This window comes from Falco punctatus (assembly GCF_963210335.1).
Source record: "Falco punctatus genome assembly, chromosome: 8".
In the NCBI taxonomy this organism is placed as follows: domain Eukaryota; kingdom Metazoa; phylum Chordata; class Aves; order Falconiformes; family Falconidae; genus Falco; species Falco punctatus.
The window spans coordinates 43,914,855-43,926,501 of record NC_137588.1 but is presented as its reverse complement, the minus strand read 5'-3'; the positions used below and the strand labels follow the sequence as shown (position 1 = coordinate 43,926,501).

The 11,647-nt window shown below is 64.8% G+C and overlaps 3 protein-coding genes across 15 annotated transcripts in view; 1 reads left to right on the top strand and 2 right to left on the bottom strand.

Annotated features, from left to right (window-relative positions):
- ANKHD1 (ankyrin repeat and KH domain containing 1) overlaps positions 1-1,766 on the top strand; it is a 117,157-nt gene extending 115,391 nt beyond the window's left edge. For all 13 annotated transcript variants that reach the window (XM_080400739.1, XM_080400749.1, XM_080400736.1 and 10 more), the window contains 2 exons: positions 1,185-1,358; positions 1,545-1,766. In XM_080400739.1, the coding sequence (XP_080256865.1) occupies positions 1,185-1,358; positions 1,545-1,688 (318 nt within the window). In that variant the 3' untranslated portion in view covers positions 1,689-1,766. The remainder of the gene's footprint in view (positions 1-1,184; positions 1,359-1,544) is intronic.
- Positions 1,767-2,562: 796 nt separating this feature from the next.
- SRA1 (steroid receptor RNA activator 1) lies at positions 2,563-4,352 on the bottom strand. Its single transcript, XM_080400752.1, has 5 exons — positions 4,228-4,352; positions 3,883-4,008; positions 3,276-3,472; positions 3,046-3,154; positions 2,563-2,951 (listed from the first exon to the last, which is right to left on the bottom strand). The coding sequence occupies exons 1-5, from the start codon at positions 4,250-4,252 to the stop codon at positions 2,770-2,772; spliced, it is 639 nt and encodes a 212-aa protein (XP_080256878.1). The 5' UTR covers positions 4,253-4,352; the 3' UTR covers positions 2,563-2,769.
- A 47-nt stretch (positions 4,353-4,399) lies between these two features.
- On the bottom strand, positions 4,400-9,438 carry APBB3 (amyloid beta precursor protein binding family B member 3). Its single transcript, XM_080400758.1, is given in 14 exon segments — positions 4,400-4,634; positions 4,933-5,115; positions 5,285-5,400; positions 5,567-5,650; positions 5,819-5,906; positions 5,992-6,106; positions 6,192-6,220; positions 6,222-6,243; positions 6,329-6,456; positions 6,867-7,007; positions 7,181-7,238; positions 7,501-7,577; positions 7,909-8,099; positions 9,286-9,438. Coding segments are annotated over 14 exon segments (1,503 nt in total). The 5' UTR covers positions 9,335-9,438; the 3' UTR covers positions 4,400-4,412.
- Between the last annotated feature and the right edge of the window lie 2,209 nt (positions 9,439-11,647).

The window sequence follows — 11,647 nt, the reverse complement described above, 5'->3', positions numbered from 1 at the left end:
CCAGCAGTGCTGCTGGGGTGGTAGATGCAGCATTGGTCCTTTGGAGGTAGGTCGTGCCCAGGTATGGCTGACTGGAGCTGGGGCAGGTACAGGGGGCTAGCACAAAGTCTTCTCCCACCTTGAGTTCACCAGCCCTGGGGGAAGGTACTGGGTGGCGCACCTCCTTCCAGGGGTACCCTAGGTCTTCCCTCTTGCCCCACATTCCAGCCCAGGTCCTTTACTTTGCTGCCTGTCCTCAGGGTAGCATGTGCCCACTTCTTGTGCTGGGAATGTTTCAGCTTAGCCAAAAGGTGCCCACCCTGTGGACGCTGGCTCCATTGTGTGCCTCCAATAAGCTTAGCTGAGGCTGGAGAGCCAGGCCCAGTGCTGGTGGAGCCAGGGCAGGTGGGGGTTGTGTAACATGTTTGTGGCGCAGGGAAGAGCCCAGCCTGCACAGGAGCTCTGGCCTTGCCGCCAGACCCTGGCAGGGAAGCAGTGCAGGAGGGCACCGCAGACATGGCATGTGGCCTGGCATGACTTCGGAGATCACTGGCAGGTGACTGGGGCATGGGAGGTGGGGGGAGGCAGCACATGCCCTGGGTGGGCACTGTGACCTGGGGTTGTACACCCAGCAGGCTGGCACAGTGGAGGAGGTGTCCCACTGAAACCAGTGCATTATTCTTGTGCAGGGCGCAGCAGGGTGGCTTGCTGGCTGAGCTGACGGGGATGGGTCCCCAGGTACAGACCCCCCATGGTGCCATTAGGAGGGCAGCCAGCCTTTGCTGTTTGATAGCTGCAAGGAGCCACACCTGAGCCAGCCACCTTTGGGCAGGATGTGCTGCGGAGCTGCCTGCTGCCTGGCTGTTGGGCTTGGGCTGTGCCGGGTGCCCCAGTGCTGGCCCTGCCTTCCAGAGAGTGGCTATGGTGTCAGCTATTGAGGCACGTGCGTTGAGGCTGGACCCTTTGTACTGTGCCTTGGCAGAGCTCCAGGAGTGGCAAGGGGAGGAACAATGTGGGGAAGAGCTGCTGGGCAGGGTGGGTGTCACAGTTTGCTCTGTGAGAAGCCCCACGGTAGCTCCAGAGCTGTGTCACTGAGCCATGATTGAGCACTGGGTCCCACCCCCTACTCCAGGCTCAGGCTGCAGTGCTCAGAGATGGGGGCAGCCAGGGGCTGGCAGCGACTGACAGTCCCCTGCTTTTGGCAGGTACCCGCATCATCTACGACCGCAAGTTCCTGCTGGAGTGCAAGAATTCACCCGTGGCCAGGACCCCTCCCTGCTGCCTGCCCCAGATCCCCGGTGTCACATCCCTGGCCCAGTCCAGCCTCGCCAAGCTGGAGGAGCTCAAGGAGCGGAATGAGAGTGGAGAAGCCATGCCAGGTGAGCAGCCAGGCATACAACCCCACCTATGTGCTGTATGTGCTGCATGGGGCTCCTGCCTGGCTGTAAGGGCAAGGGGAGATCCCACCTCAGCCCCAGTTCCAGCTCCTGACCCCTTTGCCTGTACATTCCTCCCAAAGCAGCCCCATCCTAACCCTGGCCCTGTATCCCTCCATACCCTTGCAGATCAAGACCAGTTTGAGATGGACATCTGAGTTTCCAGCTCCCCATCTCCAGGCCATGGCTGGGCCTGTTCCTGGGCCTCATGGAGGTGCTGGCACCGTGACCAGCTGGCTGCAGCCCTCTCTGATATTGGAGATGGATGTGTGACACCTCAGGCTCTAGCACAACTGGCTGGTGCAACTGCCTAGGAGCTCATGCTTGATCAATAAACACCATGAAACCCTGGTGCTGACCTGGTGTATCTCTGTGCTGGGGCTTAGCTGGGATCTCGGAGCCCTGGGGAGGGGAGCTAAGAGGACCCAAGAAGCACCAGGAGCCATTTTAGGGTGGAGAGGATCTCTGCCTCCTGCACCAAGACCCTGTGGCATGGGAGTAGTGAACACAAGGATTGGGGTCACACACAGCCTGCCCCAGCCATGGTGGGGCCAGCTGGTGATGTTTTCCTGTGAGCGGAGGAGGGACCAGCATGCTGCAATCTGCTTGCTATCCAGGGTAAACATTAACAACCTGACCTGGTTGGGCAGCACTAGCATGGTGACGTTTCTTCCTGGATCTCCCTGTCCCTGAGGCCACCCAGGTCTCTTTGGTCCCAAACCTGGGTCTGAGGGTCTGCGCAGGAGGGGCAGAAGCCCAGATGGGAGCATGGACTGTAGCTGCAGCACAAACCCTGGATGTGCTGGGCTGCTCTGGGCTTGTAGCAGGTTGGCTGCTCCAGCCAGCCTAGAACTCCTCAGGGGCCATCTCCTGCTGCAGAAAAACTGGGCCCTGTGCCTGCTGCCATGTCAGGCTTTGCCAGCTGGTGCAGCAGGGAAACGTAGCACTGGCCACTGAGCCTCAGTGATGCTAGGGGCGCTGCCAGGGCCATTCCTTCCCTGTGTGGGCTGGAAACAAAGCCAGGGCAAGCGCCTCTTGGGCCAGCTTGGAAGCTGTGATAGCCTCACCCAGGAGCCTTGTCTCCTGATGCTCTTGGGAGAGAACCTGGGACCAGCCAGAGAGAACCAGCCAGAACCCCAGAGCAGGCTGCAGCTAGGGGCAGGTTAGTGCCATTTATTAAATGCCATGTAGTGAATCACCACCAAAATGTTGCAGTGATTAAAATCCCATTTTCCTGTGTGAGGAGTGGGAGGCAGAGATGCCCACGCTCCCTTAGGCAGTGTGGGCCCTTCTCCTGCCGGTGGCCCTGGGCATAGGTTGCCCTGCTCACAGTTCACAGCCCAGTCCCTGGGCATCAGGGATCCTCCTGGCCAGGTCCGACCTCGGTGCTGCCATCCATTGCGGCAGCAGGCAGGCTCCTCATCTCAGCAATCAGGCGCTTGACACCCACCAGCCACTGGCTCACCTCATTCACGTGGTCCACCATGAGTGAGCGGTGGATCTCATCAGCCATGTCCCAGTGCTGTTCCTGGAGCTCTGTATGTGAGGGAGAACCCATCAGTGCTGTGGGGTCAGCCCTCCCGTGGGTGCCCCCGGTGCTGGCCTGGATACAGCCCCCCTTGCCCCTCACCTTGCACCAGGAGGCCCATCCTCCTCTTCACCGGGGCTGACAGCTTCCCCTGAGCCCACGCGCCCCCCAGCACTGTCAGCCGGCGCCCGATGTCGTCGCACACTTGTTTCTGGAAGCAAAGATGAGCAGAAGCGGGGCCCTGCCCACCGCCGGCTTCGCAGGGTGGGGGTCCCGGCCCGGCCCCCCGACTCCGCACCCCTGCCGAGGGGGAGAAGGGGCTGGGGCCTCACCTGCAGGGCGGGACGGCAGGCGGCCAGGGCCTCCTGCAGCGGGGCGAGCACGGCGTCGGCGGGCACACCGCACTCCTCCGGGCGCGCTGCCGCGGCCGCGCTCGGCTCCCCGCTGGCTGCCCGCGGGGCCGGCCGGGCGGGCCCCAGCGGGGGCGGCCCCAGCGCAGCGGGGGCGGCGGGCGGCTCCGGAAGGGCACCTGCAGGTAAGAGGCACCAGCGGGGAGCCCCGGCAGCCCGGCCCCCGCACAAGGACGGCGGCCGGCCGCGCGGAGCGGCACCCTTGTCACCCCATCAACCGAGCCCAGCCCAGCGCGACGGGGGCAGGCCCCGCCGCCCCACCCTCTGCCCCCTTGGGGCCGGCAGCGCGGGCAGGGGCCGCCGGCTCCGCTGCTCCGCAGCCACCGCCACGCAGCAGGGGGAGCCAGGTCCCCCCCCCCTCCGTGCCCAGGCGGGAAGGAGGGCCCGGACCCCCTGAGGGGAGGGGGCGCCGCTGTGGCGCCAGTCGTTCGGGGGCTGCGCTGGGCCCCGGCTCCCCCGGAGCAGCCCCCTGCCTGGGCAGGCGTGAAGCTGGGGGGGCGGGGGTGGGGGGAGCTTTGCGGGTGCTGACCTGGGGGAACCCCCGCGGGCGGCGCGGGGACCCGGCGGGTGAGCGGGGCTCGCCTGGGACCCCTGACCTGCGCCTGCAGCCCGTAGGAGAACTGGGGGGGGTCGTTCCAGCCGCGCTCCTGGTTCCCTGCGGCAGCGAAGGGCATAGTGAGACCGTGCGGGGGACTAAGGCGACGCCCCCGAACACGGAATCCCGGCCCCCTGCGCCAGGATGGAGCTCGCTCCCCCAGACCCGGGGCTCCCACCGCCACGGACACGGCTCTCCCGCAGGTCCCCCCGCCAGGGCCCGGCGCCCCCTCCCCGCCGGACCGGAAGTTCGTCCTTACAGCGACCCGAGCCCCCTCACCCGGCTTCACGTAGAGCTCCGCCATTCCGCCACGTCACGCCCGACCACGCCCTTTCCGCCTGGCCGTGGGGGGCTGGGAAGGGGTGGGGCCACGCGAGGCACCGCCCCGCCGGGGAGACTGAGGCCGGGGCGGAGGCCGGGGCGGAGGCCGGGGGGCCCCGGCCCCCGGCCCCCGCCCCGGCCCCCTACGGGCTGTGGAGGAGAGTTCGCCTGAGGCGGAAGGCCTCCAGCAAGGAGAAGAGACCGCGCCTGCGGGCACCGGGCCCCGCCGCACCTCCGCTGCTCCCGCTCGCCTTGGCCGCCCCGGTGGCAGCGTCCCCTGTGGCCGTCGGCCCGGCCCAGCCCCGGCCTGTCGCGCCTTTCACCTTAGCCGGTGCAGCGGCCACCAGGCACTTCTGGTACTGCACCTGTGGGGACGCGAGGCACAGGGCGTGGCCGTGGGGTGGAGGAACAAGGGGACACCACCGCAGGGCCGCATACCACGAGGCGTGGCCGCAGGGTGGCATCGCTGTGGGGTTGGGTGTGGCGAGGGGTTGGATGCGGCTCCGAGGGGTCAGCTCCTTCCCGTCCCTGCCGCCCCCCAGGGTTGGGCATCCCACTCAGGCCCTCAGCTTTGCCCTCCTCTGTCCCCAGCCCTTGCCTCCTCCTCCTCCCACAGGTGTCCCACAGGGCTGGGGAGCTGGGGGGATTCCCGCTCCCGCTCACCATGCAGGCTGCCTGCACTGCTTCCGAGATGGTGCCGGCGTCGGGCTCGCACCAGAAGGCTGTGCACTGGAAGCATCGCCCCGTGTCCACGATGAGTGCAAAGGTGTGGGCATCCCGGCCCACCCCCAGGAAGGTCACATACCGCACCTGGCACTCCCAGATGTGTGCTGCTTCCTCGTCCTCCTGCAGGGACCCCACGGACCCATCCACCCCTGACCACACTCCAGACAGCCCTGCCACCCCCACCAGATCACCTCTGCCAGCAGACTGGGTCCCCTGTGGGGGTTGCCTGTCCTACCCCAGTGGCAGCAGGGTGCCTGCTTCGGCCATAGCCACGTGTTCCCCTTCCCACCTGCGCGGGGTGCACCCGCATGGCTGTGTCAGATACGTGGATGAGGGAAGGCATCCAGTGCTCCCGCCCAGGCCCCCTTGTCAGCTTTTCAATGGCCTTGTTCAGCACATCCATCCCTGGGGATCGGGAGGCCCCATCCCATCAGCCCCTGCCCCAGCTGCAGGCACAGTGCAGGCAGGGTGCTGCCAGGCAGCCCCAAGGGCAGGAACTGCTCAGCACCGAGGCACAGCTGGGGGTGGGTCTCGGGCACCTCCCAGCTGTGGCAGGGCCAGTAGCACTTACCCATGGCCCTGGGCACAGGCAGGCTTCCAATGTACAGCGCCTTGTAGGTCTGCATAGACTGCCTCACCGCTTCCAGGATATCCACTGCCAAGATAGAAGGGGAAGGGGTGGCACCCCTATGTCCCACCCTGTCCCCAAGGACCCCAGGGATACAGCCGAGCAGGCCAAAGGGCTGTGGTCACTGGACATCCCGCTGCCTCAGGGAAGACTGTGGGCTGGGGGAGCAGCTGGCAGCAGTCGGGGGTATGATACCTTGCAGTGGCAGGTCCTCGGTGGAGACGGGCTCCAATGTAGTGGCACATGGCAGCCTGCTGCTTGCTACAGCTCGCTCAGCCACAATCTGCAAGAGGTGGGGGTCCCTATGCCTCCCCTTACCCCCAAGACCTCCGGGCCATGCTCCCACCAACTGAGGCCCTGCACCCCACCTTGGAGCACATCTCATGCAGGGCCTTGGCGATGCCTTTGGCAGGCACATTGCAGTGAAAGACGTGACACTTGAGGACACAGGTGTCCTTGTCACTGGCCACGAAGGCGAAGTCTCTGCAAGGCCACAGGCAAGTCAGTGAGACCCCGGCAGAGGCAACCCCCTCTCCCTGCACTGTCCCCTGGCCCTGTGACCTCTTACCTGTCCCTGTAGCCACAGCAGCAGTTGGGGAGAAAGGAGAGGGGACAGGTTACTGCTGGTGTGCCTTCCCGCCACCCAGCAGGCTGAGCCACCCCCCCCCACCCCCCAGCCCCTAGCTCTGCCCCAGCCCCCAGCACCTGCCATTGTTGCAGCCAACACCCCAGACACGGATGTTGAGGATGGGCTGGCGGTGGATGAGGCTGTGGTCGAGGGGGTCCACCAGGCTCATGGTGTCCTTCTTCAGGATCATCACCAGGTCTTGGCCCTGCAGAGGGTCAGCAGTTCCCTCTGCCTGGCAGACAGCCTGGGTGCCCGCAGCACCCAGCCCATGTGTAGGGACACCCCATTCCCCCAGCCTGATCAGCCCCAAGTGTGGGGGGACAGCCCTGCCCCACCCCTCCCTCCCCCTCATGCCTCTCCAGGTACCATTCCCATGTGTGGTGACAGCCCACCCAAGCACCTCTGGCACCGTTCCCAAGGGAAAGCCCTGTTAGACCCACCTGCCCCCACACTCTGGATCACCTCGTGGATGCCATATTTGGACAGAGTTGACTGCCACTGGGACCTCTCCCTGACCCGCCCCCTAGCAGACCCCCCATCGGTGGGGACAGCCAGACTCAGCAGCAGTGGCACCAGGGTGGGACTCTGCCTAGCAACACCATCCCAGGCTCTTACCTCACCCTGGTTCTCCGCAGAGCCCTGGCCCTTGCTGTTGGAGAGCTGCTGGATACAGTTATTGACAGCGATGCTGCTCTTGCCGGGTGCCAGGTCCTCCTCGGGGATCTCCACCGAGCCCAGCAAACGCACAGCAAAGCACTGAGCAGAGACACATGGGGCTTCAGTGCCCAGCCAGCACAGCCACCCATTGCCATGCCAGCATGCTCACCCCTGCTCTTGTTCCCATCCCTGTCCCTGCCAACTACTGTCTGCCTTCTCTCCTCTGCCAGCCCCAGCCCACAACGCTGCAGTGAAGCCCCTGGGTGTGGTACCTTGGAGCCAGGCTCTGCGCTGTGCTGGAAGTCATCTCCCTCCCAGGGCAGTGAGGTCCTGTAGATGGATGGGGCAGTGAGGGGACAGCTCCCGCTCAGCAGCACAGAACCTGGGGACACCCAGGGAAGTACCAGGATGTCCTGGCACTGGCAGACCCCCATGCCACCAGCTGGGAAGCATCCCACAGAGGTGACCAGCGTGGTCATACTGGCTCCAATGTGTGGGGCTGCTCCGGTGGGGTGCACCAGGGCCCAGCACCCAGTGGCGGTCAAGGGTCAGTGGTGCCCCACAAACCAGCAGAATGCATGGGCAGCCCTACCTTTGGGACAGCGAAGCCATGGGGCTGGGAATGGGCCTGTTCTTTGCCAAGTGCTTTGCCGCAGGGGCCTGGCAGTCCTGGGAGAGAAGAAGGGGTGAGGGCAGCAAGAGAGGCTGTCAGGAGGCACCAGGTAGGAGCCCTCCCTTCCAGGGTAGCAGTGCCTCAGCTTGTGGGCATCCCATGTAGACAGGATGAGGCCAATATAGAGCCTGCTGGAGCCTTTCAGGGGGCTTAACCCGGTCCAGGAATAGGCTGAGCAGGACTTTAGGGTGACAGACAAGCCTGCTCCAAGGGGAGGGTGGACTACCAATGCCTAGAGGGCCCTTCAGCAGGCTCCTGCCAGCTCCTGGGGAAGCCATCCAGGTGGAATCCAACACCAGCCCTTACCCCCTTGCCCACAACCCCTACCATTCCCTGGAGTGTCTCCTCTCCATCAGCCTCCAGGTGCCCTCCTGGGCAAGTGGTGTGTGCAGGGTGCTGCCACTGTGTCGTGCCAGTTGACACATGCCAGTAGTAGGTGCCCAGAGAGTCACAGATTTTCCTCCAGCCTGGGGGGAGGTCGGGGTCTGTCTCCAGGCTCTGGTCACTCCAGAGGTTGTCTGTGCAGAGGGAGAGTGTGAGGCAAGGGCCGGGGGGAAGGTCCCCCAGCTGCAGGGCACCCTGGGAAGCAAGCAGTTTCAGCCAGCAACTAAAGGGTCCTGTGGTAGCCTCTGGGTGCACAGCTGGGTACATGGCCTAGGAGAGAAGCACAGTGAAGGAAGGCTTGGCATAACGCCAGAGAGGCTGCAGTGGTGGTGGACCCCAGGCAAGTGAGCAGTGCAGGCAGCTGCCTCATTGGCACCCAAAGGGATGGGGTGACACTGGCAGGGGCACAGAGAACACAAGGCAGCCTGAGGCTGCAGGGGTGCCCAGGCAGGGCACAGGGCTGCCAGCCCAGAACTTGCCCCCTGCCAGCTTGTGGTCCCTGGCCCTCTGCCAGGAAGCTGAAGACTGGCTTCTTCTCAGCTTGGCGGGGGAAAGGGGTTGGGGACAGATCCCTGGGGTCTAGGAGGAGAAAAGTACCCTTGGAGGGTTGCAGCTGGGAGGGGTAGATTAACTCCCTCTTCCCTGCACCCCAAGCCCTGGAGAGGTTGTGAAAATGAGCCCGTGGTGCAGCACAGCTCTGCTTCTAGGAACGCAGCCCAAAATCTGTAGGGCTCGGCACATCCCTCGTGGGTGCTCATCCCCTGGGGCTGGCTGTCGGGGGAGGCGGCCGCAGTGCGGTGGTCCACCACTTCTCCTCCCGAGCCCTGCGGGACCCTCGACCCGCGGGAGGGTGGAGACGGAAGTTGGTGGTGCCCCCCACGACCTTGGGAGGGACGAGGAGATGGGCCGGGACGGGGCTGGCGTCTCCAGGACAGGCCGCTGCGGGCCCCGTTCAGCACCACGGACAGCGCCCGGCGCGGCCGCCGCTCCAGCCCGCAGGTCCCGGCCCCCCGGCCCGGCCTCGGCCCTCGCCAGCCCCGGCCCCCGGCCCCGACCCGACCCGGTTCCGGCCCCGGCCCCGCCCCGGCCCGCCCCGGTCCCCGGCCCCCGGCCCCGACCCGACCCGGTTCCCGGCCCCGGCCCCGCCCCGGCCCGCCCCAGTCCCCGGCCCCCGGCCCCGACCCGACCCGGTTTCCGACCCCGGCCCCGACCCGACCCGGTCCCCGGCCCCCGGCCCCGCCCCGCACCGGCCCCCGGCCCCCGGCCCCCGGCCCCCGGCCCCTGGTCCCCGGAGCGCGGCCCACCCCCCGCGCGGCTGACCGTCGCAGTTGACGAGGACGATGGCCAGCATGTAGTCCTTGCCCAGCATGGTCCCGGCGCCCGTCCCGGCGCGGGCCCCCGGCCCGCCGCCTCCCCAGGCCCAGACCCAGCGGTGGCTGCGGCAGGAGGGGCGGATCCCGCGGGGGCGGGGCGGCCGAGCAGACGGGCAGGCGGAGGGCGGTGACGGGAGGGGCTGCTCGGTCGCGGCAAGGACCGAGGCGGGGAAGGGGAGGGTGGGGGGTGGGAGGGGGTGGGGAGCGGGTGTGAGCTGTAGCCATAGCGCGCGGAAGCGGGCGTCTCGTCGGCGTTTGGCAGGGAAGGGGGTGTTTGGGTGCCCGGCAGTGTTACCAAGAGTTCGGAGGGGCAGTGAGGTCCTTCGGGTGGTTTGGTGCAGAAAATGGGACACTGGAGTGGGGAAGGGGCATCTGGGGCAGGAAAGGAGGTTTCTGAGTGCAGTAGCAGGTCCAGGTCATCCCCTTGTGCCCTTAGGTTCATTCCCTTCCCCTCCATGCACCCTTAGGTTTCCTCCATTCCCCTCCCTTTTCCCCACAGATCACCCTTATTCCTCTCCATCCATGCTTATTCCTTGTTCATTCTCTTCCATGCATGCTCAGGTCCTCCGACATCCCTCTGCCTGCAGTCCAACCTCCTTCAGTCAGTACTGAGGACACTTAAATGTGCATGCTTGTCATCTCCCCCTTCTCACCGGAGGCCAAGAGCTTTGCTTCTCTAGTTTGAGACTTCTGTTTTCTGTGCTACACTGAACTGACAGTCTTGATTGATGCTCAGTACTCGGGGACAGAGGCAATGGAGACATTTTTTGTACGCCTCAATTTTCCCATGGAGCCCCTCCACGTGCTGCTAGGGACAAAGTCCTTCCAAGCTATATATTCCAAAATGGTTTGCTGTCCTCAGCATGCCTAGACACTCCGTCATGGCCTCTTAACCCTTTCTTCTTCATACCTAGAAGCTAGTAGTCCTGCATGTAGCTCGTGTCCTTGATAGCCTCCCATGCCACCTCAACTGCGTAATACAACTTTGTAGTCATCCACAATAATTTATGTATCTTCTGCTGATATCTGACTTTGCAGCCACAGGCCATTTCTTCTGCATCTGTCCAGAGCTGGTTGGGTTTCTAAGATCCCAATTCAAGCATTGAGCCCCTGGGGCATGTTTTGCCTAAACCTAACCCAATCCAACAGAGCAGGGTCAAGGGAAGCTCATGCTTACCTGTGCTCAGATGTGTCTGAGGTGATGGAACTCAGAGGGGGTTGTAGGCCTTACCTTGACACCTGTTTTGCTCAGACCAAGTGATGCTTCCTCTTTTTCGAGTTCCCAGGAGTGCGCTTGCCCCTACAAGGAACAAGCTTATGCTACACTTGCAACACCATGGTATCCTCTGCTGCATGTGTCTCCTTTTCCTTAGTTCAACATGTATTTCACATCCCTAAACCAAGCATGGCTGATCAGAACATGAGGTAGCAACACCAACGCAAACTGTTCCCATGCCTTTTCCTGCTCAGCAAAACCTGCAAAGGAGGCAAGGCCCTGGTTGGGCCCGGCTCGGCTCGGCTGGGCTCGACTGCCTGCTCGTCGCTCTCGTGCGGAGCAGAGGCTATATGCTCCCTCCCCGGGACGCTGTGCCTCTGCAGCAGGTGGGTAGGTAGGTCAGACCAGGCCGTTTCTGACCAGGCGCCCAGCCTGTATCTCCACTTGCCCCCCCCCACACACACCCTGCCCCTCCGGTGGTAAGGCCCTGGCAGGCTCTTTCCTTTGCCGGGGAGCCTCCCGGGATGCCGTGTGGCGCGGCCGAGACCAACGCCCTCGCGCCCGGATGGCTGGTGGGTGGGGGCGCGTGGCCAGATGCAGAGACCAGATCTCCCTCGGCACAGGGCGCGTGTCGTCCACGAGGCGGTGGCGGTCGCCGGCTGTCTGCGCACCCTGCTATTGGCCGGTGATGATTGCCTGGAATCGACGGATGGACAGACAGACGGACGGACAGAGGGACGGATGGGGCAGACGGGGAGGGCCTCAGTCAGCCTCGCTGGCCGTCAAGAAGCGGGCCCAAGAAAGCCCCGCTTTTGGGCGGTCGAAGCAGAGCGAACAGGGCACCTGTTCCCGATGCGCATGACCGACGGGAGGTCCTTTGTGGCTGCCGCCATCCCTTCTGTCCTCGATGGCGATCGCCCCATGGAACGGGACTCTGCCCTGCCTGTCCTGCCCCGGCCCGGCCTGGCCCAGCCCGGCTCGACTCAGCTCGGCACGGCTGGGATCGGCCCGGCTCGGCCCGGCTTGGCTCGGATCAGCTCGGCTTGGATTGGCTCGGTTCAGATTGGCTCAGCCAGGCTCAGCTAGGCTCAGC

What these genes read in the sequence shown, in the direction of transcription:
- SRA1 (XM_080400752.1), bottom strand. Translation starts at nt 4,252, where the DNA reads ATGGCGGAGCTCTACGTGAAGCCGG. An exon ending in GCCCGCGGGGGTTCCCCCAG is followed by an intron (nt 3,473 to 3,882) that starts GTCAGCACCCGC and finishes TCTTACCTGCAG; the next exon opens with GTGCCCTTCCGGAGCCGCCC. An exon ending in GATGGGCCTCCTGGTGCAAG is followed by an intron (nt 2,952 to 3,045) that starts GTGAGGGGCAAG and finishes CCTCACATACAG; the next exon opens with AGCTCCAGGAACAGCACTGG.